The following is a 25,132-nucleotide window of genomic DNA, read 5'->3' on the forward strand; positions in this document are numbered from 1 at the left end:
CCTTTTCCGATCCCTTTCCAGTCACCTTCAACTATTCGGCCTCTTCAGCGCCGTAGACTTGGGACTTTCAACGGTCAAAGAGCCAGGGACTTCGGCTGGTTCTCTCAAGCATCTCTACCAGTTTCCTCACCGCCAACATTGGTCGATGAGGATTGCTCGAGATTCCATTCCACGACAAGATAGATCCCCCGGAAACACCATCTAGTTACAATCGAGAAGAGAACGTGTCCCGGTGCAACGCTCCCTCGAGCCTGATATCCAGCCGACTCAGCTACGCCATCTCGATCCCTTCAAAGTAATGCTATAACCTCATCGGCACACGATCGCAGAAACACCGGCTCCATGGACGTCACATTGCTGCTGAATCAGTCGGCCGGCTTGGCCGGTTGCAAGGAGGCTAGCAGAGAGTCGACGCCGTCCTATGCCGTCGGGGGTCCATCCACAGCACCGTCGACGGCGCTCCCGACTCCATCACCTGACAGGTCCTTTCCCCAGCGCGAAGGCGAGACGAGACAGAGCAGAAGCCGCACACCATGGAGTGCGGGCGGGTATTCACTGCCGCTGCATTCCGACACCAAGTTCCGCTCAGCGTCGACCTTTTCTTTTCGCTCGGCCAGTGAGCAGGTCGACTCGGACGCTTCGTACCAAACGACAACCGGTGCGGACATGCACTCGAGGACCGGCTCCATAGATTCGGACATGACGTCCTCGCAGGAACCTAGCTCTGTAGCCCGGCCGCTGCCTACCCGGTGCGTGAGTCTGCGGCGCTTGACGGGGCCGAGTTCTGCGCCGAGGTGAACATGTGTTAATGTTGGTGTAGGGCTGCAACTTCCGACTCGACCGCTCGCCCATCGTACTCTTTGGAAAGGAGGTATGTTCCGACGTCCCCGTCTGCGATTTTTTTGCGACTTTTGGCCAAGATTATCTGGCTCTGGGAGGCAGAGCAAAGAGTTCTGACTGAATCGTCAGGGCCCCGTCTTGGGACGAGCGCCGTGCCGTGGACGGCGAGCCGTCGATTCCTCCCAGGCACAAGTTCTCGGACAGCCACAGCAGTCTTTCATCTTACGGATCATGGCAGTCCAGGTCCCATTCGCGAATCTCGTCCGTGACGACGATCAGCGGAAGTCACATCGGGGGCCTGTCACTGGCCGAGTTGCCCATTCTCGAGTCCAAGGATGCCGAGCGCGACGACTTGAAACCGAACGCCCCTTACGGAGACGAGCAGTCCAGGTTCCCGGCCGTGGCGAAGCACCAGCCGCCCGCACTTGTCCTCGACACGGCGCAACTCGAGCGCCCAGGAAGCCCCTCGGATGCCGTCTTGAACATGAAGGGGCTCGCCCGAGCTCAGCAGAACCCGGATGGTCCACGGTAAGAAGGCGCTTTTCCATTGTTTCTCGTCTATTGTCACCATTGCCCTCCACTCCACACACCTCCCGCTCGCTGTCTTGTTCACGAATGGCTGCGAGCTCCGGTCGTCGTGACGCACACGGGCTCAAATGCGGTGGCACAAGTCATTCACAAAAGCCCCGAATTGTCGGTCAGTCGTCAAGTGAATCACCGAGGGCAACGCACCCGATGCCAGCATGGCAGGCCGAGTTTCAGACGAACAGCCGCGCCGGGCCGTTGCAAACTATCGGTGAGGGCGCCGAAACAGCCTTGTGGTGCGCTGGCGGTCTCGTGCCCGCGTGATACGGCGCATCACTGGCCCCTACTCGCTGCCCTCAGGCCTATTTATTGTGCCCTGATCCGACGGTTCGGACTGCCTTGTTCAACATCGGGCCACGCCATTTCCCCTTTTCTCTCTCGTGACAGGCCAAGGTCTCTCTCTGCTTTCTCGACACTGCCACGTGGTGTGCCGATTCTGCTTGTATTTCTCGCGCTTCATTCTGGGTCGAGTTTGGAGAGAGAGCTAATGATACCTTGTCCAGTCCGCCTTTCAGTCGAGCCACTCATCTGTTTTCCTCTCCGAAGCTGCACAAAAGGGCGATTTCGGCTCCCGACTTCGCATCGGTCGTCGGTTCACGTGTTCCGAGGCATCCATACGCTGTTCTCCCACCTCCACGCCAAGCCATGGCCGTCTCTGCAACCAGCCCCTCCGGGGCAAGACGTGTGTCCGCCGCCGGCCCCGCCGCCGCTCGTGATAGACGGGAACTGGCGGACCTGCGAGAGAGCGATTCGGACCCACGAGACCGCAAGCCCTCGGTTGTCCAGACCACGTCAGGCAGGATGAACTCGTCGCCAGATCTCGCGTCTCAGGCGCCCATGCAGACGCTCCCGGCCGACGACAAGATCAAGGCCTTGAAAGGCGAGGACGGAGAGCCCCGTTGCATGTTCGTCGCCAACTGCGACACCGGCTCCCAGCTGCGCAAGGCCATTTCCCACTTGTTCGGCCGCAACAAGTCCTGCACCCTCAAGATCCCCAAGGAAGTGTGGGTGTACTACTGTCGCAAGCATTACCAGAGGATCCGGTACCGCAACGCCAGGACGTATCCAAGCAACCAGATGGAGCTGGTCAAGGTGCAGATTCGCCGCCTGCAGACCTGGAGCGAGAGCAACCAGGCCAAGGGCGAGGCTCCCTACATCAAGCAGTGGACCCTGTCTCTCCGCAAGCGCGAGCAGAACCGGCTCGAGAACGGAAAGGCAACCGCCGACGAGGGCGACGAGGACCAGGCGGCCGCCCAGGGTGGCAGCGTCGTCCCGGACTGGATCATTCAGCTCGTCGGCGACGGCTATACGACCGAAAAGATGCTCGAAATCGCCGAACGTCTCCACAAAGACATTGCCGAGGGCCTGCTGAGCCAGGTCCCGGAGATTGAGTTTCTGCCGGACATTGTCGACGACGACGAGGGAGCCTCGGCGAAGCCCGCCAGGACCCGTAGGCAGAACAGCTCCAACGGTGGCTCCAAGACGCCCAAGAGGAAGGCGGCCGATTTCGGCACCATGTCGAGACAAAACTCGCTCACCGGCGAGGGCGCCTCCCCGGAGCACGCGGCCGACGAGGACGAGGCCATCTCTGGACTCGTGAGTCCCTTTGGAAAGCGCGCGCGAATCGACCGCATGAGCGACGCGCACGCCTCGTCCTCGGACGTCGCCCTCGCGCGCCCCATGCCCGGCTACGCGGCTCCGACTTACAACGACGGTCGCTGGGGGAGCTCTGTCCCGCCGCGTGCTCCCAAGGTGGTGCCCACGATCCGGCCGCTCGAGTACAACATGAGCCGCGGGCAGCAGCGAGAGCCCGACCATGCGGGCCGGACTCACTTCCGCGGCTTCCATTCCATGGGCGGCGGCCACGTCAACGCGGCCTTCTACGCCGATCCCCGGTTGACCCTGCCCTCCATCGGCGCCCAGATGTCGGCGGGCGCCAACGCGCACCAGGCCCCCATGGCGCATCCGGTGTCCGGCACCAGAGCCGGCCGCCACGGAGGGTCTCGGGCGTCGCACCAGCGGTCGGCCAGTGCCTTTACCCTGGCGACCCGGCCCATGCCAGCATCGACGCGTCCCTCCAGCTCGGGGAACAGTGCCCAAGCCGCGCTCTCGGTTGGCGTCGGCATGTATGAGCTGGGCTCGCACAACTCGCAGAGTTTCCATGGCAGTCACATGGCCGGCCAGCCGTACCACGAAGAGGCGGGCTGGGCCACCAACTACACCCCGGCCTACGGTCCGCAGCGACACGTCTTCCACCACCCGGCCATGTACGGCCCTGCTCACTGTCAAGACACGGTGAGCCCGCGTTCAGGCGCCTCCTCTTCGTACGGCCTGTCCGGAGCGTCGCCCACCTTTCACGAGGCTGGCAGCGGTGTCTAAGCCAACGCCCGACGCCTACCGACGGGATCCCTTCAAGGCTGGCCAACGAGACGGGGGCTCTGCAGCCGACGATGGCTTGCCATGACGTCGAGAGGCTGCCGGCAATGATCTCCCATGTATTTTTAGTGATATGAGTTTGCCGGCGAAACGGCCGCATGCGTGCCATGGCATCCTTAATTCGGCGTGGTCGAAACTGCGGGCGGGGGCGGATGACGGGTCATGAGCAAAAAACGATACGCCGACTCGATGTGCTTGCTGATTGCATGGTTTTCCTTTCTTCCCTTTGTTGTTGTTTTACCTTTTTCCATCTTTCAGCTCCCGTGGTATGCCGTGTCAACGGGCGCGAGGAACGTTGGGGACGGCATTAATAACGGGAGGGAATCAACCGAGGAACGAACAAGCAATGGCTAAGCACGCTTACCGCGACGAGGCATGATATGATACGGGATGGGAAGCAAGCGCACACGCCTGATGATAGACGAAAGGGAACTCCGGGACGAGCCCAGCAAATGCTAGACATTTTGAGGCGAGGGAGCAGGCAGGGAGGAAAAGAGGTTCCCCGAGGCAGATAATATCATTAATGGGGCCTACGCAAGGTGCCTCGGTGAATGTGACGCGCGACTGTGGCCGTCGTTGGAATCTGTGAAGCGCGGCGTCCCTGTCGTGCAACGGCTGACGCGCTGACTAGGGGACGGTCCCAGGGCCCGTCACAGCGTGCAAAGGGCGGCGCAACATGACGCTCATCCGGTAAGGGAGAGAGAGCCATGTACAAGGCGCGAGAAGCGCGTCAGCCCCTGACCATGACTGCACCGCCGTCCCAAGCAGCCAGCTCGCCAACATTAGCCCTCGCAACCTCGACAAAGCCATGGCGGCGATAGAAGCGCTCAACGCCCGCGACGCCGACGAGGTAGCACACGCCGTCGACGTCGCGCAGGCCGTGGCGGAGCAGCCCGGCGCCCAGGCCCTTGCCCTGCAGCGCCGGCAGGACGGCCAGGGCCGACAGGTACCACCAGGCGCCGCAGCTCGGGGCATCATGGCCGCCGGCGGCGGCACCGGCAGCGGCGGGGTGAGCGGCGGAGGCGTCGGGGCGCAGCCGCGGCAGCCGGGGCTCGAGGGCGGCCATGACGCGGTCCAGGGCCGAGGCGGGCCGCGGCTGCACCGCCGTCGGCCGGATGCGGTTCTTGAGCGAGACGTACAGGCGCATCAGGGGCGCGAGCCAGGCGCCTGTTGTTTGTTGATGCGTTTGTCGGACACTGCGGTTAGCCCCCTTGCGCCGCCAGACGAGGCGAGAGAAAAGATTGGAAACCACTTACACGGCGTACACCACCGCTCCCACACACCCAAGTCGCCGTCTGGCCGCCTCCACCACGCAAAGCCGACAACATGGCCTCCTCCGCCCCCGCCATGATCCACGACGAGCAAGCCCAGCACCCATCCGGGCGTCCACCAGCGGCGCTCAAAGTGGCGGTACAGGTGCGTGCGGAAGTCGCCCCGCGGCGCGGCGCGGCGCGCGGGGAAGAGCATGTCGACGAGGGCGTCGCGCGCAAAGCACGCGTCGTAGAGGCCCGCCACGGCGTCCAGGTCCGACGGCAGGCCCGCGCGGAATCGGTAGCCCTCCGGTGGCGGGGTGGTCATTTTTGTTTTCTTGACTCCTTGGGGCTTGGCGAGATGTCAAGGTGGTGATCAAGTCGTGGGGGGCTGGCCGGGATGGAGATGGTGACGAGGAGCTGGATGACCAGAGGAGAACGAGAAGGCGTTTCCAAGGAGGCGTCGAATCCCGACATGAGCTTTGTAGTCTATCCGTCCTCGTCATCTTGAAGAGAATGCCAGGTTGGACACGCCAAGCCGCCAGCACCCGCTGAGCATGTTCGGCGAGATGACTCAAAAGGCAAGAAAGAAAGACGGCTCCGTCATCATCACCCAACTCGCACACATCACATACCCTTACACCTGTATCCCATTATCTTTCGACGCTGCATCTACCGAGTGCAAGAACCGTGCTTCTCCGCCTTCTGTCGTCGTCGCCGCCAAAGTCCTATCCCGCGACACTGGGTGAGTCACGTCTCGCCTTGAGATCTACAAGCATATAGTACTCTACTGTACGAATACGAAGTATGTCTGTACTGTACATGCCATGCCGATGCACATGGTCCCCGGGGCCGGGGGCCGGGGGCCGAAACATGGCTTGCAAGGGTTCACGGCGCGGGGGAGGGGTCCAGCGTATCGGGGAGCGTGGCAGGAATCGGTCAAGACGAGCCGCGCTCGACGGCTCACCGAGGTCACCGCAAAACGGCCATGTGCAGACGTTGCAGAATAAAGGGCTATTAGCTCAGAGAAAGGAATGTATGCACTGCTCTCACAAGAGGCTTTCAGTTCTGTCCAGGTTGCAATATCTCAGTCTGCTAAAGCCCATGGCAGACAAGGTGAGAGAATTCGTGCTGGTCCCCAACAGGCATTCCCAATCTGCCATGCCGCCGCCTGGCTCGTGAGACTACCCTTCTTCCAACATTCTCTGCAATACCCAAGCGACAGCCTGCCACCTTTGACCGACAACAACACCACGCTGATCCAAGAATGCTGAGTTGTGCCAATACTACCCCAGAGCCCGTGAGGTCTTGCCACTGTCCCGACCCTGCCATGTTCGCCAATCATAGTTGTCGTGTCCAGAACAGCAATGCCCCATCCCGTGGATGATAGAAACATGTCCCATATAAACTCAACCGCAGTGCCGTCAAATATTTCCATTCCCTGGTACCGCCATGGAACCGATGAAGCCGTGTTTCGTCACGGCCGGGTACTATCCACCAGTCGATAGATTTGCGCAACATTGGCAGCGCCTTCACGGCGTGCTGCCCAGGACCATGACGAGCAACATCCCGTTCAACAAGCACGAGGCGACAAAGGCCCCCCAAACCACCAGTCGGTACGTGGCCCTGAGCGCATCCCTTCGGTATAGCGTCATGCCAAGGCCGCAGCATGCGCAGAGGAGGCTGACCATGACACCCAACGTCACACCGGCGTCCACCTCGACGCGGAGCTTACGCTTCCCTGTACAGATAAGCACGCCCGCGATGACCAGAAGGACAAACGACGTCAAGAAGCAGCCGACGGTACCCCGCAGCAGGACCCTTTCCCGGTAGCGCGTCACCTTTTGCTCGCTTGTGCTCGGGAGCGCACAGTAAGTTGAGTAGCCTTCATGAGGAATCGCGTCAGAGCTGGAGTACCCTTCCTCCTCGGACTCGATTGTTGGCGACGAGCATCTCGGGCGCGCGTACGCCGACGAAAGCAGTGGCCGGGTCTCGTCGCTGCTCTTGCGCCGCTCGAACCACTGCTTGGCCTTTTCGTAGGGGAGCGTCGTTATTGCGCGCACATATGCAAGGCCTGGGAAGTCGACCTCGTTGTCGGGGTTGATATAGATTGCGTACTCGTCCTCGGGCCCGCCACCGTCACTCCCGTCGTCGTACTCGTTCCAGTACTTGATGCGCGGCTCCATCTCCGCCGCCGGTAGGTGGCCAAAAGCCGGTCGCGAGTTTCCCGGGCTCGGCGGCTCGGGTTGTGACAACTCCACTGACGAGGGAGAACTGGTCTTGCTGAATGAGGGGACCGAGGCTCGGAGGTCGCCCAGGATGTCATCGTACCGGGCTTGGAGCGGCGTAAAATCGCGTTTGGTGAAGCTCTTGGGATTGCCGAGGATGGTTTCCGTGAAGCGAGACGTCAGCGTTGACGAGCCCGTCCATTTCTTCGGTAGCCAGGGTTAGCTACAGGCCAGGGCTTCAGGAACCAAGGACAGCGGCTTACCCGGTATTTCTTGAGGATTTTGCGAAACGCCACCACCTGGGCGCTCGCAAAGCGTGACAGAGCAAATATATCCTGGCCACAGCGCAGCAGCTCGCGCTCGTACTTGGCGAACCTCCGCTGTCGCTTGAGGGAGATGGACGTGTCGTGACCGCTGGCGCATTTGCAGATCCAGCGCTGGATGTTGAAGTCGAGGTGTTCTACACACGCTTGTTAGCCATTGTTGGTCGTACCATGGTCCTGGGCGCCTAAGGTTGCAGCGGCGTGACAGGGGGCGGGAAGAGCCTACCTAGGCGCCTCGAGATCTCGTCGGCCTTGCTGTTGACAAAGAGGTGTAAGCGGTCATGCTGGCGGTCGAGCTCCGCATACAGGCCGTCTTCGAAGTTGCGCAAGGCCAGATCCGGGTGACCGGGGATGGTCATGGCAGCGGCCTGGTCCCGTGTGGTGTGCGCCTTGATTTCATGTTTGAGAGAGTTGTAGTCGAGGTTATCTGCAAGGCAATCGGGGGGGTTGAATCAGCGCCGAGTCGGGGCAGGACGGCAGCCATGTGAATTGTACATACGAAGGCTCCATTCCGGAACCGACTCTTGTTCCAGCTGCTGGCCGAATTTCATCCTTGGTTCAAGGTCGGCCGGCACTGCAGTGAGTCGCCCACGCGCCGGCAAGCACAGGCACAGGCTGGCAGCGGCTGGGTCGGCAGTGGGCCAAAAGAAAGCTGACGAGGACCGTTCGCGCCAAACGAGTGGTGACGCCAATGACGTTCTTGAAGGGTTCACCTCGTGGGGGGAGCCCGAGACGCAGGATGATGTTGCATGCAGCAGGGGATCGCGGCTACTGTGCTAGCGAGGACCGCTGACGGAGAGCCCGCTGCTGCTCGTCGGGCTTGGCGATCGTGGTTGGTTCGATGCGCGCGAGGGAAAAGGAAGGAAAAGGAAAAAGAAAGGATAGAGGCTCGGGTATAACGAGAAGAGGTTTGATGAAGGGGGGATGAGAGAGAGGTAGAGGGTAGGTAAGTTACAAGCAGGAATGTACTTTGTAGGGATGAAGAAGGAGTAGGAACCGGCGGAGGCGAAGGCGGCGGAGCAGCGCAGGGACTTGGGCCGGAGGCTAAGCAGGAAGAGCCTAGCAGGCAAGTACCGGTGTCTGTGCAGCACTTGGCACGTGCGTGGAAGCCAAGAGTTTCGAGACAAGTAGGTCCGGGCGAAGGAGATAAAGGAGAGATGCAGAAGAAGACGAAGAAGAAAATCAGAGAGGCGGGGGGGGCAAGCAGGTGGCCAAAGGGGCCGGTCGGCCCCTCTTCTTAACAGCGGAAGGAAAAAAAAAACCCCCAGCCTAGTAGCTCCGAGACGAAGCACATGCTGGAAAAGAAGGAGTCGTATCATGGTGTTTGTACGCCGCTGTATTGCGTCTATGCACTAACTGTACTAAGGCAAGGCACATGAGGCGCTACTTTAGCCCAGAGGTAGCAGTTACCACAGCAGCCGGCAGTGCTTGGCTTGGCTTTCAGGTACCTGGGTATGGTGAAACCCAGGGCAGGGGAGATGCAGCAGCTCTTATCCATGACAGGGGAGGGGCCAGGGACTGAGGCCCAGGCCCCCGGGTCGCTCCTCTAGCCCCTCCCCCCTACACCGACGGTTGGCGAGGTTTCAACATCTGACAGTCGCTCTACGTAGATAAGGGACTGGGTAACTGAATCTACGGCAATTATACCGGTAGAGACACCTGCAAGAGTACCTGCGGCACCGTCCGCTCCCGCCATCCGGCCTTGCTTGTATCCACTGGAAGAGACACAGACTCGATTGTCCGTGGATGCACAATTCACAACGAATCTTATCAGCAGCTGCCATGGATGTACCCGGACTGTGACGAAAAAGGGGGCCTGCTGGTCGTCGCCTTTTTTTGACGCCGCATGCATCATCCACCGCCACCACCACCACCACCTCCACCACCTCCACCACCAACACTTTGTAATCGAGATATGTACAGAACATTGCTTCTGCATCTGCTACAACAGAGAAACCGCCCATTTTGCTTGGCTTCGGCCCCGGCACACCCGGTGCCATGTTGCCGCTCCCGGACACGGACAATCCACTAATTACCTACACCGCAGGTACGGATACACGCTTCCGTGGCGTCGCTTCCGAGGCCGTGCAGCGGTAGGTTCAGAGGGGGAAGCTCAGGGTACGGACCGCCGCGTGAAGATCCCGATCTTGCTCCACCGGCTGTTGTCGGCCTGCCTTGACCCGATGTCCGGTCGCCTTCATCGGCTGTCCCTCCGGATCAGCATACCAGATTGCGTGCCTAAAGCAGACATGTATGTACGCAGATAACAAAGTGCGTGATTTGTATTCCAAGATGCAGTTCACATGTTGGACGCACGGCTCATCAGTTCACAGGCCGCCACCCAGCACCGGCACGGCGTCGCACAAGAGAGGCAACGAAGGGGGGCAAGGGTGAGAGCGCCTCAGAAGCACGCTGCAGCATCCGCGGCATCTTGGTCCGTCGTGAGGGGGAAAGCCGACGAGACGAAATTGGCGGCAGCTGATATAACGTTGTAGATGTCCTCGTCTGATGATTGGCCGGCCCGTCCGGCCACGACGGCGACACACATGCCGCGCAACCGCCACCACACTGACCGGGAGAGAACAAAAGAGGCTGTCATGCGCATCATCCCCAGCCCATACATTACCTACGGAGCCAAGACTGGCTCGTTGGGCCGCAGCCACAAACACCGCGCTCACGCGACCACCAACCGAAACCGGAAGCTTCTCACGTGTACAGTGCTCTTGATTTTTGCCCATGGGAAAGAAAATAGCCTCGGACAAGTGCAGAAGGAGATGGAGGGAACAAAAGGACGGCGAGAAGAGGGGTCTGGCATGTCCAGCCTAGTCTCCTCACGCTGGCAGCAAGCACCGAGCCAACTGCCTCGAAACCCGTCACCGGCGTGTTAGTATTGAAGACTGCTCTCGCCTACCCTCCACTCATCGGACCCTAATTGGGTCGAGAAAGGTCTGAACCTCTACAAAGGTGCCGCGCAGTTCCATGAACAAAAAGACTGCGTGCAAGAAGGCAGAGTTCCACTTGGGAATGCGACACACTCCGGCCAAGGGGTCCAACAACTTGGCTTGAGCGATATATACGCCGCTATGCATGGGATTATTGTCATTGGGGGGATAAGAAGCACCATCCGACCCCTGATGCTTGACGGTTGACTGTCATGTACATAAGCAGACTACTTGGGGGTTATGTTTGCAGATATGCATGCGGGTCGAGTGTGCGCGTGCGCGCGCGTCTGTGTAAGTGTGCGGCGGACCAGTGCCACATCCAGGACGACGGAAAGAGGATAATGATAACTCGAGACTATGAAGCAGTCCCGCCGTGTCACTGTCCAGTCATGTCCGTTGGTGGCTGCGGAAAAGGCAGAGCGAGTGGCTGCTCTCGTGCCACAGCGTGTAATGTAAGAAGCCCTCTCGCCAGAACTTACAGTATGCTGTGCTCGGACGGCAGCTAATTAAGGGCACCAACGAGAACTGACAAACGGGTGAGACGCCTTTTTGTACCAAGTATGCACGAGGCAAACTTGCACCAATGGCAGTCCACCCTATAAGATGACGACGTCGACAACGACATGATGATGATGATGACATGGTGTGCAATGGCAGACTCAATCCCGGATACAGTAGGTGGTCATATGCTCCCTCTCCATTCGGTCAACGAGCATTGGCTCAACTAGCATCGTGCATGGCCTCGAATCAACTTCGGGGGCAGTGTATATACTCGTACGTTCTTGTGATGGCACAGCAAGCCACTTTTGTCGAGCTCGATCTATGCGTACGTAGGTACTCTGCACATACCTCCATCCATGCGTACAGAGCCCAAAGTAAAATGCTGCCACTTGCCAGCTTCGTCTACTAAAGCCACGACGACCTTGGCCTGGTCCGTCTACGCCAAGGCTCCCAGCGTAATGCTCGAACCGCTCAACGACTTGCGCCCTCGAGCTTGCCCCGTCCCATTCTGTCCCGTGCCGTGCCGTGCCGTCTCGGTCATGGCGAATACACGAGTCCATTGTCCCGTGCTCTATGCCTGCTGTCTCGGGACCAGCCCGGCCTGCCCGGCCTACCCGCCCGGCCGTTTGTCTTTTGTCTGCCGCACTCACTTGCACGCTTACACACCCTTCCCATGACATGTGTATACACCAGCACACACACAATGTCCCGCTAGGTCATGAGGCGCCTACAGGCAAACGAGGATCTGTCGAGCTTCGAGGACGCCGACGATGCTGCCGCCCTCGACGGCGGCAATCACGGCATCGTACCCGCATAACCCCCCCCCTCCGTTCTCCTCCTCGTCCTCCTCACTCTCCTCTTTCTCCATGTCTCCGTTCTGCGCCCGCATTGCACGGACCATGTCGCCGGCCTGTCGAATTGACGTGTCGGATGGCAGGGGAATCATGTCACGACGGGTCGTGATGAGGCCTGGCACCTCGTCGAGGCGCAGGCCCGCATCTGACCTCGACAGCTGTCGGATCTTGGCCGGCGCTGCCACCCCGTCGTCCACCCTGACCCAGCCCGTTTTAGAGCCGTACCCCACCCGGAGGAGATCGACGCCCAGGTCCTCGCGGCTCAAGCCCGCGGTCCGTGATAGCTCGTCCCACGGCACCGCCACGTGCTTGATTGTCGTCTGAGACCGTCTCGTCGCCGTCGGGGTCGACGTCTTGTCTGCTGTCATTGTCGTCTCTGCCGCGGTGGCCGCCCCGATGGCGCCCCCCGGGTGGTTCCTGGCAAACTCGGCCGGCACATTGTCGTGAAGCTCGCTCGCCGCCGTCATGGCCAGTGCATCGCAAAGAGCCAGTGCCACCGTCGTCGACGTCGACGGCGCCGACACGCCAAACGACGTCTTCTCGGCCTCGGGTATGGGCGCCGGCACCAGGACCGCGTCTGGCCGGCGCCTGATGATCTCGCACGTCTCGGCCCGCGTGTGCGAGGTGAGCACAATGGCCGGCAACGTCTCGGCCAGGTGAGGGAGCAGCAGCAGCAGTTCCTGCGTCTTCCCCGAGAAGGTGATGAAGAGCAGCGTGTCGCGAGGACCGACTATGCCCAGGTCGCCGTGCAGGGCCTCGGTCGGATGCAGGAACGCGGACCGGATGGCCAGGCTCTGCAGCGTCGCCACCATCTTGCGGCCAATGTGTCCCGACTTGCCAACCCCGACCACGACCAACTTTCCGCCGGCGGCGCTGCGGTGCGCAATCACCTGCACCGCCCGGTCGAAGCCGTCCCGGGCCCCGGCGTCCTCCTCGTACAACCGGGCGAGGTCTGCCAGGGCGGCCGCCTCTGTGGCCAGGACGTGCAGGCCGCGCGACAGGCGCCGCTCTGTCGCCGCCTCGCGGTGCCGCGCCGGCTGACCCTCGCCGAGGCTGAAGGGGCTCGTGGGCTCGCAGAGTGTGCTGTCGTGCGGTGAGACGCATGGAGTCGGCGGCGAGGGCGGCGGGAGAGCGGGCGTTTTTGGAGCGCCGAGCACGATGACGGCGCTCGTTTGAATGGGGCGGTGATCGGCCATTTTCGCTTCTGCTACACCGATCCTGTCTGGGGAACCTTGATCTGTCCCTCTCTCTGGCCACGAGCGCTTCCTCTGGAGCGACAGCAAAGACGAGCGCGGGTAAGTAGAGTGCTGCCGTGGACGCTCAATGGGGTGCGGTCAAGACGCCGCCAATGACTGAGCCGAAAACACCATGTCCAGCCTGTACGTCAGTTGTATGGCGTATGCATGTGATGCCGAAGCTCGTGGGTGGAAAAACACAATGTTGGCCAGCCGAGCAGCGACACGGAGCCGGAAGGGCGACAAGGGCGCTACGGACGGGAAAAGACGAGAGGCAAACACGGTATTTTGTCGATGCGATTGTGCCAGGGGGCAACAAGGCGGCCGTGCCAAGCACAGCGGACTGGACCGGCAATCGTCGAGGGTAAGAAATAATCCTTCTCTTCCACCAAACGACGGCTGCTGCCGGCGATTGCGCTGTAGGTGGAAGTCCGGAGGCCGAATCGGGCGATAGCTTCGAGTGTGAGTGGATGCCGTGTAATGCGATAACGGTGGGGAGGCTTCGCCCTGCCTTAACCGGCGGCCCACAAGCGATGGGGAGAAGGAAGAGGATCAAGATGGAATCTGCCTAAGCAACAGTAGCAGAAGAGGCAATGCCAGGGCTGTGAATCGGCCACGGTCCTGTCTGCCAAAGCTCTCTTTCCGCCGTCTAAACGGCCTCAACGGTTTGGAAACGGCCAGCAAAGGGGAGTGGATATGTAGAGAGGGGGAGGGAAAACCCGTTCTCTTCGATGACAGGCGTATCCGTGACGAGGATACGTCATTATATATCCGGGGATACCAGATGGGGGCCATGCGCATACATTTCATCATCAACGGTTATTAAGCATGCGGCCAGCACTGCCCGGCAAGGCGAGAGAGCTGGAAACAAGAGATGAGTCTATGATGAGTTGATCAGATAAACCGGCAAGCCGGATGGGCCGCGCGCAATGAGGAGTGCTCCCCGTAAGCAAAGCCGGGTCACGCCATCGCAGATAGGATGGAGCGTTAATTGGCCCCGTCTTGCCGTAGAGCAGGCCGGGTCGCCGCGGGCCAAGTCGGATGCAGTCATGGATCGAGGCGGCTCTGGCCAAATCGAAAAGACTAGCCCATGTTGGACAGACCCGCCAGCCTTGAGCATCGGCGAATGGCCATCGGGGGGTCGTCATGATACGCCAGATGATGCATATCATTTACAGGCACGTCCGTATGTCCATGTAAGTTTATGTACATATATATATATATATATAGGTATTTACTTACAATAGCCCCGGGAGCGGGAGGGAATCGGCCGTGTCTTGAAGGGCGGCATGGATGCTGCCCTGGGCTCGACCGCGAGGGAGGTCAAAATGACGAGTTGTACTGCGCCTACAGGGAGAGATAAGGCGTTCGTACAGCTTTACGAAGTACTCATTGCCTAGAACATGGCCCTCCTGGAACATCTGATCAGAGAGCGCGAAAAGAAGAAGGAAAAGAAAGAGGGGGTACGTATTACAACGGGTTTGTTTGGCTGCAACGAGCCCACAACTCTCCCATTATCTGTACCTACCTGGCTGATACATCTTTTCTTACACGCACAATACGACCATACAGGACAATATACCTGGCTGGTATTAGAGGCTTACGCACTCGAAACAGTGAATGAGACAAAAACAGAGGCAGTCCGGTTCCAGGCGCAGCAGATAATACGAGGTCCCGAAAGAGCTTAGTCCGGGCCCCTCCTCTCCCGTTCAGGGCCGTTTGCGTGGCCGCACCGGGCTTTCTCCATTGAGCGGCGCTGTAATTAATAGTAGCTACAGTGGCCCTCTCCGCGGTACTCCAGGGCAGTGGAGGCCCCCCCTACCTCGGCGCGTTGCCGGAGCTTCCCCCTAAGCTTCCCCCGACAGCTGTGTGTGACCATTCCCGTGACTCGTCATCCAGCTTCCCGTGAACCGCTGTCTCTCCCTCCCGTCTCTCCCTCCCGTCTCTCCCTCCCGTCTCTCCCTCCTGTCTCCTCCTCCGCCCTCTCGACGACGACGACCGACGGCGGTGACAAGGACGGCAATTCCCGACCCGCTTCGTGTTCGATCTGGTCCGACAAAGGGCTTCGTCGCTCGCTCACAACCCCCCTTCCTTTTTTTTTGGTTATCCTGTTCGAGTCTCTTCTAGATGTCAGAGTCCTGTCCGACGACGTCCTCGTCCACGTTCATGGTGCGCAGCCCATGATGGCGTCAGGCCCAGACGACACAGCCGCCGCCAAGGCCCGTCGCTGGCCCCCGCCCAACGGCTCCCGAGGCCCGCACCACTGCCCACCTTCGAACCTGCTCTGCCGTCGCGTCTTGACTGTCCTCGTCGTCCTCGTCTCGGCCGGCTGCCTCGCCCTCTTCCGCGCCTCGGGCTGGACCGGCGCTCAACCCCTGCTGTCCTCCAACGACCACCATCACCATGCCGGCCTCGACGGATCCAACAACCCGTGGGCCGCCCAGACTCTGCCCCCCGGCGATTGGCCCCCCGACCGCTATCTCCTGGGCGTTGGCAAGGCCGACATCACGGGCCCCGTCGTCGAGCTCAACATGATGGGCTATGCAGACTTCAATCAGATTGGCAGCGGCCTGCGCCAGAGGCTCTACTCGCGAGCCTTCATCGTCGGCCACCTCCGCAACCCGGCCGACCGCTTCGTTTACCTGGTCCTCGACATCCAGTCGGGCGACACGGCCGTCCGCTACGGCATCCTCCGAGGCCTGCGCGCCCTCGGGCCCCGATATTCCATGTATGGCCACGACAGCCTCGCCGTCACCGCCACTCACTCCCACTCCGGGCCCGGCGCCTGGCTCAACTACCTGCTCCCCCAGATTCCCAGCAAGGGCTTCGACAAGCAGAGCTATCGCGCCATTGTCGAGGGCTGCATCCTCTCCATCCGCCGCGCCCACGAGTCCCTCGAGCCGGGCTCCCTCACCGTCGGCACCACAAAGATCCTCCACGCCGGCATCAACCGCAGCCTCTACTCCTACCTCGCCAACCCGGCGGACGAGCGCGCCCGCTACAACCTCAGCGCCGCCGACGACGGCTCCGTCGAGACCGACATGACGCTGCTCAAGTTCCAGAGAGTCTCGGACGGCAAGAACCTCGGCGTCCTGACCTGGTTCCCCACGCACGGCACCTCGATGCAGGCCAACAACACGCTCATCTCGGGCGACAACAAGGGCGTCGCCGCCGACCTCTTGGAGAAAAAGGTCCGTGGCGGCGCCCGCGAGTCGGACGGCTTCGTCGCCGGCTTCTCCCAGGCCAACATGGGCGACGTCAGCCCCAACGTCCTCGGCGCCCGCTGTGACGACGGCTCCGGCCAGAGGTGCAACTTTGAAGACAGCACCTGCGCCGACGGCCGCTGCGCCCATTGCCGAGCCAAAGGGCCCGGCCGCGGACATGACGACCACGGGGCCTCCTCGTGCCTTGAGATTGGCCGCCGCCAGTATCAGGGGGCCCTGGATCTCTACGAGTCGCTGGACCGCCGCTCGCCCAACGTGCGCGGCCAGGGTGTCAAGGCTTTTCATCAGTTCCACGACATGTCCACCTTTGCCTTTACCCTGCCCAACGGCTCGGCCGCCACCACCTGCCCGGCTGCCCTGGGCTACTCATTTGGCGCAGGCACGTGGGACGAGCCCGGGTCCTTTGACCTGGTTCAGCACCTGTCCACCGCGGCCAACTCGTCCTACTTCTGGAAGTTCATTACCTGGATCCTCATGCAGCCCAAACAGGACCAGGTCCAGTGCCAACACCCCAAGTCCATCCTGCTTAATGTCGGGGAGGTCCGCCGGCCTTATCAGTGGACGCCCAACGTGGTGGACATTCAGACCTTTCGCGTCGGCCAGCTCGTCATCGTCGTTAGCCCCGGCGAGGCGACCACCATGGCCGGCCGTCGGTGGAAAGAGGCCGTGGCCAAGGAGAGCGCCAAAGTGCTTGCTGATGAGCTGGACGGTCAGGAGCCCGTCGTCGTCCTCGGGGCGCCGAGCAACAGCTACACGCACTACATTACTACAGAAGAGGAGTACGGGTAAGCATCACTTCCTCTCCTCCTCATGCTTCCCGCGACGCCCGAGTTGCTGACCACCATCTTGCAGAGTCCAGCGTTATGAGGGTGCGTCGACCCTGTACGGGCGTCATACGTTGGCGGCCTACATCGACCGCAGCCTCGCATCGGTGCCGTTTCTGCGAGCGCACGGCGCGCCAGCACGGGAGCGAGCGGCCCTGGAGATTGTGCCCCCGGACAATAGCAACCGATCGTGGAGCTTGATAGCGGGCGTTTTGTACGACACGGCGCCGCGGTCCCGCGTTTTCGGCGAGCTCGTGACCGACGTGGCCAAAAAGCGCTTCGAACGCGGCGAGAGGGCCAAGGCCACCTTTGTCGGCGCCAATCCCCGCAACAACCTGCGGCTGGAGGAGACGTACGCCGCGGTAGAGCAGCGCGTGTCGTCGGCCAAAGGGGCCGGGTGGAGGCGCGTGCGGGACGACTCGGACTGGGCGCTGACCTTTCACTGGCGGCGGACGAGCAGGATCCAGGGCACGAGCGAGGTGGACATTGCGTGGGAGATTGAGGAGGGAACGCCGGCGGGCGAGTACAGATTGCGATACTATGGAGACTTTAAGTCGATGCGAGGACGCATCACCGGCTTCGAGGGAACGAGCGGGACGTTCCGCATCGAATGAGAAGGGGGATGGGTGTGCGCACGCAGCGCCTCCGAGGACAAGGGCAAAGCGCGGAGTCTGGGATTCGAATTCGCCATCTGCCGGCATATTTGGAAGACACAATAGGGAGAGCGAGAACGGAGAGGAGCGGGAACCGAATTTCTTCAACGTTGGGCCGTTTTGGTGCTGGGCATTTCAAGGCTTTTTGGTGTTTTTTTCTTTTCCCTTTGCCCCTCTGGTATTCATTTTGGGTAGAAAGAGCAAGGCCGTGGTGGCAGGGCTCGCTGGCACCTAGAAGGGCGTGCAAGGATTTTTCTCTCTTCTTCATCCTCGCACTGGGGCGACGGACAGAACTTGTCGGGCATCTAGATATACCACACATATATATCCACATCTATAATGTCGGGTTCGAGTCGCAGACAGCATCCGCTTTGGTTGGGCTCTATCTCCTCTGACAGAGATGAACCTAGAGGCTGAACCTGGGGTTGAGAAGAAAGAGAGCGAAAAAGAGGGCTGCGGCAGGGAGGCACGAGGCCGTCTCCGAGTCTAAGACACAGAGGGGGGGCTGACGAATCCTCGCTCCCTGGGCGAAACATTGGATACCAGTCACAGGCCACGTCCGGTACGTGTGGGCAGAAGTCTTGGACGTGATGCATTCTGCCGGGGCTCCTTTCACATAAAAATACCATGGGGGACATATAGCTCGTTGACGACGACGCGATGGAGTTTCCAGTCATGTAACGACGGGATTGAGCATATCGCAGTGACCACTTCCCTCTCTCTTATAGCGATATGGATGCACAGTACAAGAAACGGTCAGGGATGTACGAAGCTGTTGCAACATGTCCAGGGGGTATTTAGGTGGAAGGGGGGGCGACGAGGGTTATCAAGTAGCATGTTACTCGTACTTCAACTGTACAGTGCATGCTGGAGGGGGGAGTTGTGAGAGGTGAAGAGAGCGGAAGAATTGTTGGACTGAAGAGGGTATTGGGAGATCAACAAGTTTATAAGGAGAGTTTGCAACCTTGACGTTCTGCGCAATACAACGATCAGCAAGGATCGGCTCAGCGATACAAGTTCTGTTTATGCTCGTGATACAAGTTACATGCTACAATGCACAGACCAGGTAGGAATACATGGTATACGACATCATTGATGCTTTATAGCTACGCGGAGAATTTATGCAGTGTTACGAGTTATGATATCCGGCCGGCATTCGGGTAAGCTCGGTTCTACCTCTTTTGCCTCGTTTCTCCCTCCATCATCCCCTTGGCATCGAATTGTGCTTTTACGAGTTTACAGAAAAGCTCAACTCAACACTCGAATGCAGACGTCGACGCAAAGCCCCCCCGGACGCCGGTCAGGGCGAGTTCAAGCTCCAAGCTAGGCCACAGACATGAAACCCCCGAAAGACGACGAAAGCTGGCCCCGGCGCGATACCTCGTGCTGGTGGCGACCAGAATAAGTTTGCATGCACAGTCCGATAATAGTCACCAAGCTTTCCGCGGACCCGGCTCCGCTAAGCTTAAAAAGTCGGCGGCTCCTTGCAAGGCGTCGCTCCCCCGGTCAAGGCGCACAAACACGCGGCGATGGTGTGGCATCGCGCCACATATGCCTCCGCAAGCTTTCGTATAATGGTAGAGAAACAATTCCTCATCCCGTCGCCCGCGCGGCTTGGGCCTCCCGCTGTTTCTTGTCCCTTTTTTTTTTTGGCTCTGGGCGCTGCGAGAGGGGAGAGGGCCGGGCATGCCGGCTGGGCCGATGGGCTTCGACTCCAGCAGAGACGGCTCCGGCTTCTGCCCTTTTCCCTGCCGGCCCAGATGCCTTTTCTTATTTGTATTCTCCAGCAAATTCATCTCGAGGTCCCGTAAAGCACAGAGCCATAGGATCCGAGGGCCCGCACGGCCTCCCCCTCCCAGCACGTCAAACCCAGCCGTCTATGCTAGGTGCTCGCTCCTTTTCCTCGGGACGTCGATTCCCACTCTCTGTGCGGCGTAGAGAACTCTAGGATCCCGAGGGGGAGGGCACCCTTGAGCGAGCCGATCGAGCTTCCCCCTCGCTCCGCCCGTACTCCAGGACTGGGCTGTCTCAGCGGGCATGGCCGTAGGCACGCGGCTGCAATCCAAGCTCTTTTGCAGACTATTTCCTTTGTCTCTTCCCCCCTTCACCTCCTCCACCTCCTAGGTGCAAGGAAAGCGAGTGAGAAACTGAATTCATTCTAGCTGGCAAGCTACTATCCCTTTCCCGCCTTGTTGTCGAAATCCTCCCCGGCACCATTCTCCTCCTGCCCTCCTCTCTTTCCCGCTCTCCCTCGCTCCCCTCTGCCATCTCCGTCTTTCATTTCTCATATCCACCGATTCCTTTGTCCCCCCCAACTTCAATCAAATCCCCGTCACGTCTTGGGCGCCTCTCTTGGACACCGCATCGCCGCCGCTCCCCAATGACCGCCCACCCAACAGTCCCGCGGCTTCTATAGAGGGCAACCGCCAGGATGGGAACCAAGACCTACGTCCCCCTCTCCTGCAGGAGCGGCCTGCGCCGGTTCCGGAGCGTGCAGCTGGCCCTCATCCTGTCCTGCTCCGTCTTCCTCTTCCTCCTCATGCCGCTCTGCCGGCTTGGCGGCCGGCCCAGTGGGCACATCTCCGTCGCCGTTCCTGCACCCGCCCGGGCCCGTGGAGGCGTCCGCCACGGCCCGGCCCATCTGTACAACAACACGTTGTACCGTCCAGAGACCCAGGGCGCCGTCCACCCGCAGTTTGACTTTGGCTCGCCCTGCAGCGGCTTCCCCAACACCGACGACATCCTGCTCGTCATGAAGACGGGCGCCAGCGAGGCCTACGACAAGCTGCCCACGCACCTGCTCACTAGTCTACAATGCCTGCCCGACTTTTTGCTCTTCTCGGACCTCGTGAGCGCTTCCTCTCTCTCTCTCTCTCGCCTTGGACAGCGTTCAAGACGGGCTTGGCTGACCGCAGACGAGGGAAACAGGAACAACAAATGGGTAAGTACCACTTACACAACGTCCTCGACCGCGTCCTCGACACGGTCAAGAGCGCCAACAAGGAGTTTGAGCTGTACGAGACGCAGCTCAGCTGCCCCGTGTCGCAAAAGGATTGCACCAAGGGCCTCCAGGGCGCCTGGGACCTGGACAAGTACAAGTTCCTCAACATGCTGGTGCGGACGTGGGCGATGCGGCCGGGCCGCAAGTGGTACGTCTTCGCCGAGGCCGACTCGTACGTCTTCTGGCCCAACCTGGTGCTCTGGCTGCGCACGCGGACCGACCCGGACAGCGACCTATACGTCGGCAACGTGGCCCTGGCCGACGACTTCCCCTTTGCCCACGGCGGCAGCGGCTACGTCATCTCGGGCCAGCTGGTGCAAAAGGTCATTGAGTCCATCCCCGGCCTGGCGGCAAAGTACGACGCCGCCGCGCCGACCATGTGCTGCGGCGACGTGCTCATGGGCAAGGCCCTGGCCGAGGTCAACGTCACGGTCAAGCACGCGTTTCCCATGTTCAACGGCGAGCGCACAAACACGCTGGCTTTTGGCGAGGGCCAGTGGTGCGAGCCCATCCTGACCTTGCACCACATGGACGCCGAGCAGGTCGGCCAGGCCTGGCAGTTTGAGCAGACGAGGACCAAGAATGTGAGTGATGAACGAACCGTGCCCTTCTATCTCTTGTCCCGTCATTCCGACGGAAGCGAGAGTCATGGGGCGTGAGAGCGCAGAGACCGGGACAGATGGCTTACACGGTGCTCGCATCCCGACAAACAGACGCCCATCCAAATCAAAGAGCTATACCACCAGTTCTTCGCCCCCAACCTCGCCCCAACCCGCGACGCATGGGACAACCTCTCGGAAGACGTATGCTACATCGCCCCCGACAAGCAGAGCCAGGACGAAGCCGACGTCGAGCTCAAGGCCGTCCAAAAGCGGCAGGCGGCCAAGACGCCCATCGAGCGCGACGCCCACACCTCGCCCGCCGCCTGCGCCGCCGTCTGCGAGGCCGCGGGGCTCGACGTGCCCGAGCGCGACTGGGCGGCACAGACGACCGACGAGGGCCGCGCCAAGCTGCTGGCCAAGCTGTACGGCCTCGAGTCCAAGGCCGCCGCCGACGATGCCGCCGCCTTCCACGGCAAGCGCAGCTGCTTCCAGTGGCGCCACCACCGCGGCGTCTGCTGTACCGCCGAGAGCTTCAAGCTCGGCCGCCCGCGGAGGAGGGAGAAGAGCGGCGGCAGCCCGTGGACGAGTGGCTGGTTCGTCCGCGGCATCAATGATTGGATCAAGGCCAAGGGCGACTGTGCCGTCAGGTGGCATGACCCCGAGTAACTGTCTCACCCTTCTTGTCCTTCGTGTTTCCCTGTCCTTTATTTTGTCCATTTTCTCCGAAGTAGGAGAGAAACGGCGGAAGCCCAGGGAGAGAAGGCAGCAGAGAAAAACGGGGGAGGAGGGTAGGAAGGGAAATTTTTCTCTATCCCTCGCGTCGGCGCTCAGCAACAAAAAGGGAGTAAGGGTGGCATATCGGCGTTTATCTTGTTTCTGGGGCGGTGCTATGGCTTCATAGAGCCTTTTGCTTTTTCCTCACCAGGCTCGGCGTTTACAGATTGGCATTAGATCAAAGCGGCATCAGAGGTGTAATGATATACTCGGCAATACAACAGGACGGCTCCTTATTATCGTGCAGTCTGTCATTCGTGAGGAATGCGCCAACACATTTACCGTCGTTCCCGCCCGCTGGTCAATGTCAATCATAAGACAGAGCCAATCCCGACCGTGAACTCCCGAGTACCAGGCCCAGTGCCGCAGCCCCCTGCTGGAGCCCGCCTCGGCTGCAAGTCAAGGCCCGGGGCCAGACCCCGGGAGACGACGCGCCGTCTGCCGTGCTGCTACCAGCAGGCGGAGACTGCGGGACGGTCCAAGATTCGCTTCAACGAGGGAGGCAAGCGACGTCTGGGTATCACTTATAGTTTCACTTCCTTCAAGAACCTACATAGGACCAAGCCCAACGTCTCATCTTACACTGCCAATGCTATCATTCCCGCTCCCTCTGGCCAGCCTCGCAACCGACGGCCTGGCTCTCATGTCCATAGATCGGGGTGGCGGGAGTCACTGTATAAGACTGGCCCGGAACTACCCACAACGCCTGCAAATGCTCCGCAAACGCCCTCCAGATGTCGTACAATCGGGAGCCATGCAAGCTATGGCTCTCCTTGGGATAAACCCGCTCTTCACGAGTTCTATCCACACACATCATGCTGTCACTTCTTCTCGGCCACCTCCGCCAGTCTTCTAGGGGCGCTCTCCTCGGCCACGATGACCGACTTCTTCCCCCCATGGCGCCCGCATCGATGGGGATTTTTGGGCGACTTCATGAAGCAGTAATTCTTGGCGTCTTGGCCCGCGGGCTTGCCGTACATCTTGGTAATCTCGCAGTATTCGTAGCCGTCGCCCATCCAGCTCTTCAGGTGTCTGTGCAGCTCGCAGCGCGAAATACCACACTTGCGACAGTACACCTGGCCCCGGACACGGAGCTGGTCCAGCCGGCTGCCCTTGCCGTTGTCTGTCTGCCGGCTGGGCCGAATGAGCGGGCCTGCGCCGCGCCACGCCCACTCCATGTCGTTGGGTCCGGCGTATCGACTGCAGAGGGGGACCTTGCCGTACTTGCGGCGGTGGATGGCATACAGCTTCGAGTGAGCGAGCCCCAAGCAGACGCCATCGATGGGGTCGAGAAGGTCGAACAAATCATAGTGCATCTCCGAAGGCAGGTCGAGTATGGTCATGCGTGACGAGGGCCGCGGCTGGCCAGGAGCGACGGGTTCAGGTTCTTTATCGGTTACTGAATATGATCGCCGGGGAGGGGGTAGTTTTGGTCTTTGCGGGATTTGGGCGTTTTGTCCCGGGGTGGCCGTCGAGGGTGGCGTAGCGGGAGTAGGGAGAGGTCCGTTCTCGGGGATGGAGGCTTGATGGTCGACCAGCGATGCGGCTCCATGCGCATGATGAAGCGTATCGTGTTCGGCTCGATGTTCCGTCATGGACCACCCTCGCCTCGGGGGTCTCGTCAGATTCCGCTTCATGTTCAGCTCGTTGACCCGTTGGGCGTGCTCCTCTCTTGACATGACGCCCTCGTTCTTGGCGGCCATAGAGCTCCTTCCCTCGGCTGTCTCCTGAATCAGAGTCCCAGCCTGGGGGAGGGCCGGGTCGGCCAACAGCTGAACCATGTTGGTGCGAATCGAAGACTGTGGGCAAAGACAGTGAGTACGGCTCTGAAAGTAAATTCGTCCCGCCGGGATGTGATTGTCTTCCCTTGCCCAGCTTTGAGTCTCCAGAATAGATGGCCGCGCAGCGGGAAAGGGGGTTCAGTTGTCGAGAGAGATAAGCGAGTACTGAGGCAAATGAGCGTCGAACATGAGAGGACGTGTCGGGGCAAGCCAGGTGTGAGCCGGATTGGGACGAGTTGGTTCGGATCAAGCCTCGGAACCCGTCATATTTGGGGGGGAGTGGAAGGTTTAAAAACGGGACATGAGCAAATAGGGTCGGGGACCCCGGGCCGGACATGACAATGTCGTGTGCGATGGAGCCAAGGACCCATCCATCATGGGCACGGATTCCCCCATGAATGAATGACATGGTTGGCGACCGCAGAAGTCGGGCTAACACACTAGCGCTAAAGCACGACCGTTTCCGCGGCTTTTCACTCTGTCTTCCCGTTTCGATGGGCTCATCCGCAACGGTCCAACGGGGCCTGTTCCGAAAGACGTTCGGCGGCCGGCCCCAAAAGATGCGACTCTGGAGCGGAGGAACACGGACTCGAGACGAGCACATGCACCGGTCGTCGGCCGCGCAGTGGCAAAGCGAAGGGTGATTGACGAGTTGGTCCTTTTGTCCTCGTGTGGGGCGGGCTCGAGGTTGATGCGAATTGAGCGCAAGTGGGTGGCCAACGGTGGACCTGACTCGGCGGCATCCTCCTGTAACGTATGTAGTACTTGTGAGTCGGACTTTGCTTGTCCGGCCTTCCGCATCCAGCCGTGGTCGCGATGCTCGCGGAGGCAGACGACGATGGCTGCTCGGGCCACTCATGTTAAGCGCCCAACCAACAACATGGCTTTGGTAGACGGTCAGTTGCGAAATGGGCCTCCGTGTGCCGCCTCTCTCTTTGGCGCCTGGCCAACGGGGCCAAGACGTCATGCCCCGTCTGAGGCATAAATTGGATCGTCATCTCCATGGGCGTTTCAATCGGTCGGGTCCAGGCTCCATCGACTCCGCAGAGAGTCCACTGTTTTCTCCCTGTTGCGCGTCC

At 60.4% G+C, this 25,132-nt stretch overlaps 7 protein-coding genes across 7 annotated transcripts; 3 read left to right on the top strand and 4 right to left on the bottom strand.

Moving 5' to 3' along the window:
- Window positions 1-342: 342 nt before the first annotated feature.
- On the top strand, window positions 343-3,804 carry HRG_10630 (orp1; the record flags this gene model as incomplete). The annotated part of the gene is made up of 5 exons (XM_044869100.1): window positions 343-749; window positions 970-1,368; window positions 1,512-1,533; window positions 1,929-2,013; window positions 2,069-3,804. 5 exons carry the CDS (start codon window positions 343-345, stop codon window positions 3,802-3,804), a joined length of 2,649 nt encoding a protein of 882 aa, XP_044715842.1.
- Window positions 3,805-4,591: 787 nt separating this feature from the next.
- On the bottom strand, window positions 4,592-5,439 carry HRG_10631 (acetyltransferase (GNAT) domain-containing protein; the record flags this gene model as incomplete). Its single annotated transcript, XM_044869101.1, has 2 exons — window positions 4,592-5,028; window positions 5,118-5,439. The coding sequence occupies 2 exons, from the start codon at window positions 5,437-5,439 to the stop codon at window positions 4,592-4,594; spliced, it is 759 nt and encodes a 252-aa protein (XP_044715843.1).
- Window positions 5,440-6,643: 1,204 nt separating this feature from the next.
- On the bottom strand, window positions 6,644-8,213 carry HRG_10632 (SPX domain-containing protein; the record flags this gene model as incomplete). The annotated part of the gene is made up of 4 exons (XM_044869102.1): window positions 6,644-7,543; window positions 7,603-7,799; window positions 7,889-8,089; window positions 8,162-8,213. The coding sequence occupies 4 exons, from the start codon at window positions 8,211-8,213 to the stop codon at window positions 6,644-6,646; spliced, it is 1,350 nt and encodes a 449-aa protein (XP_044715844.1).
- A 3,619-nt stretch (window positions 8,214-11,832) lies between these two features.
- HRG_10633 (SIS domain-containing protein) lies at window positions 11,833-13,155 on the bottom strand (the record flags this gene model as incomplete). Its single annotated transcript, XM_044869103.1, has 1 exon — window positions 11,833-13,155. The coding sequence occupies one exon, from the start codon at window positions 13,153-13,155 to the stop codon at window positions 11,833-11,835; it is 1,323 nt and encodes a 440-aa protein (XP_044715845.1).
- Window positions 13,156-15,377: 2,222 nt separating this feature from the next.
- Window positions 15,378-17,856, top strand: HRG_10634 (neutral ceramidase 3; the record flags this gene model as incomplete). The annotated part of the gene is made up of 2 exons (XM_044869104.1): window positions 15,378-17,203; window positions 17,271-17,856. The coding sequence occupies 2 exons, from the start codon at window positions 15,378-15,380 to the stop codon at window positions 17,854-17,856; spliced, it is 2,412 nt and encodes an 803-aa protein (XP_044715846.1).
- A 2,470-nt stretch (window positions 17,857-20,326) lies between these two features.
- On the top strand, window positions 20,327-22,164 carry HRG_10635 (uncharacterized protein; the record flags this gene model as incomplete). The annotated part of the gene is made up of 3 exons (XM_044869105.1): window positions 20,327-20,743; window positions 20,824-21,480; window positions 21,610-22,164. The coding sequence occupies 3 exons, from the start codon at window positions 20,327-20,329 to the stop codon at window positions 22,162-22,164; spliced, it is 1,629 nt and encodes a 542-aa protein (XP_044715847.1).
- Window positions 22,165-23,093: 929 nt separating this feature from the next.
- HRG_10636 (F-box domain-containing protein) lies at window positions 23,094-24,053 on the bottom strand (the record flags this gene model as incomplete). The annotated part of the gene is made up of 1 exon (XM_044869106.1): window positions 23,094-24,053. One exon carries the CDS (start codon window positions 24,051-24,053, stop codon window positions 23,094-23,096), a length of 960 nt encoding a protein of 319 aa, XP_044715848.1.
- Window positions 24,054-25,132: the final 1,079 nt, after the last annotated feature.

This window comes from Hirsutella rhossiliensis (genome assembly GCF_020360975.1).
Source record: "Hirsutella rhossiliensis strain HR02 chromosome Unknown scaffold00016, whole genome shotgun sequence".
Taxonomy (NCBI): domain Eukaryota; kingdom Fungi; phylum Ascomycota; class Sordariomycetes; order Hypocreales; family Ophiocordycipitaceae; genus Hirsutella; species Hirsutella rhossiliensis.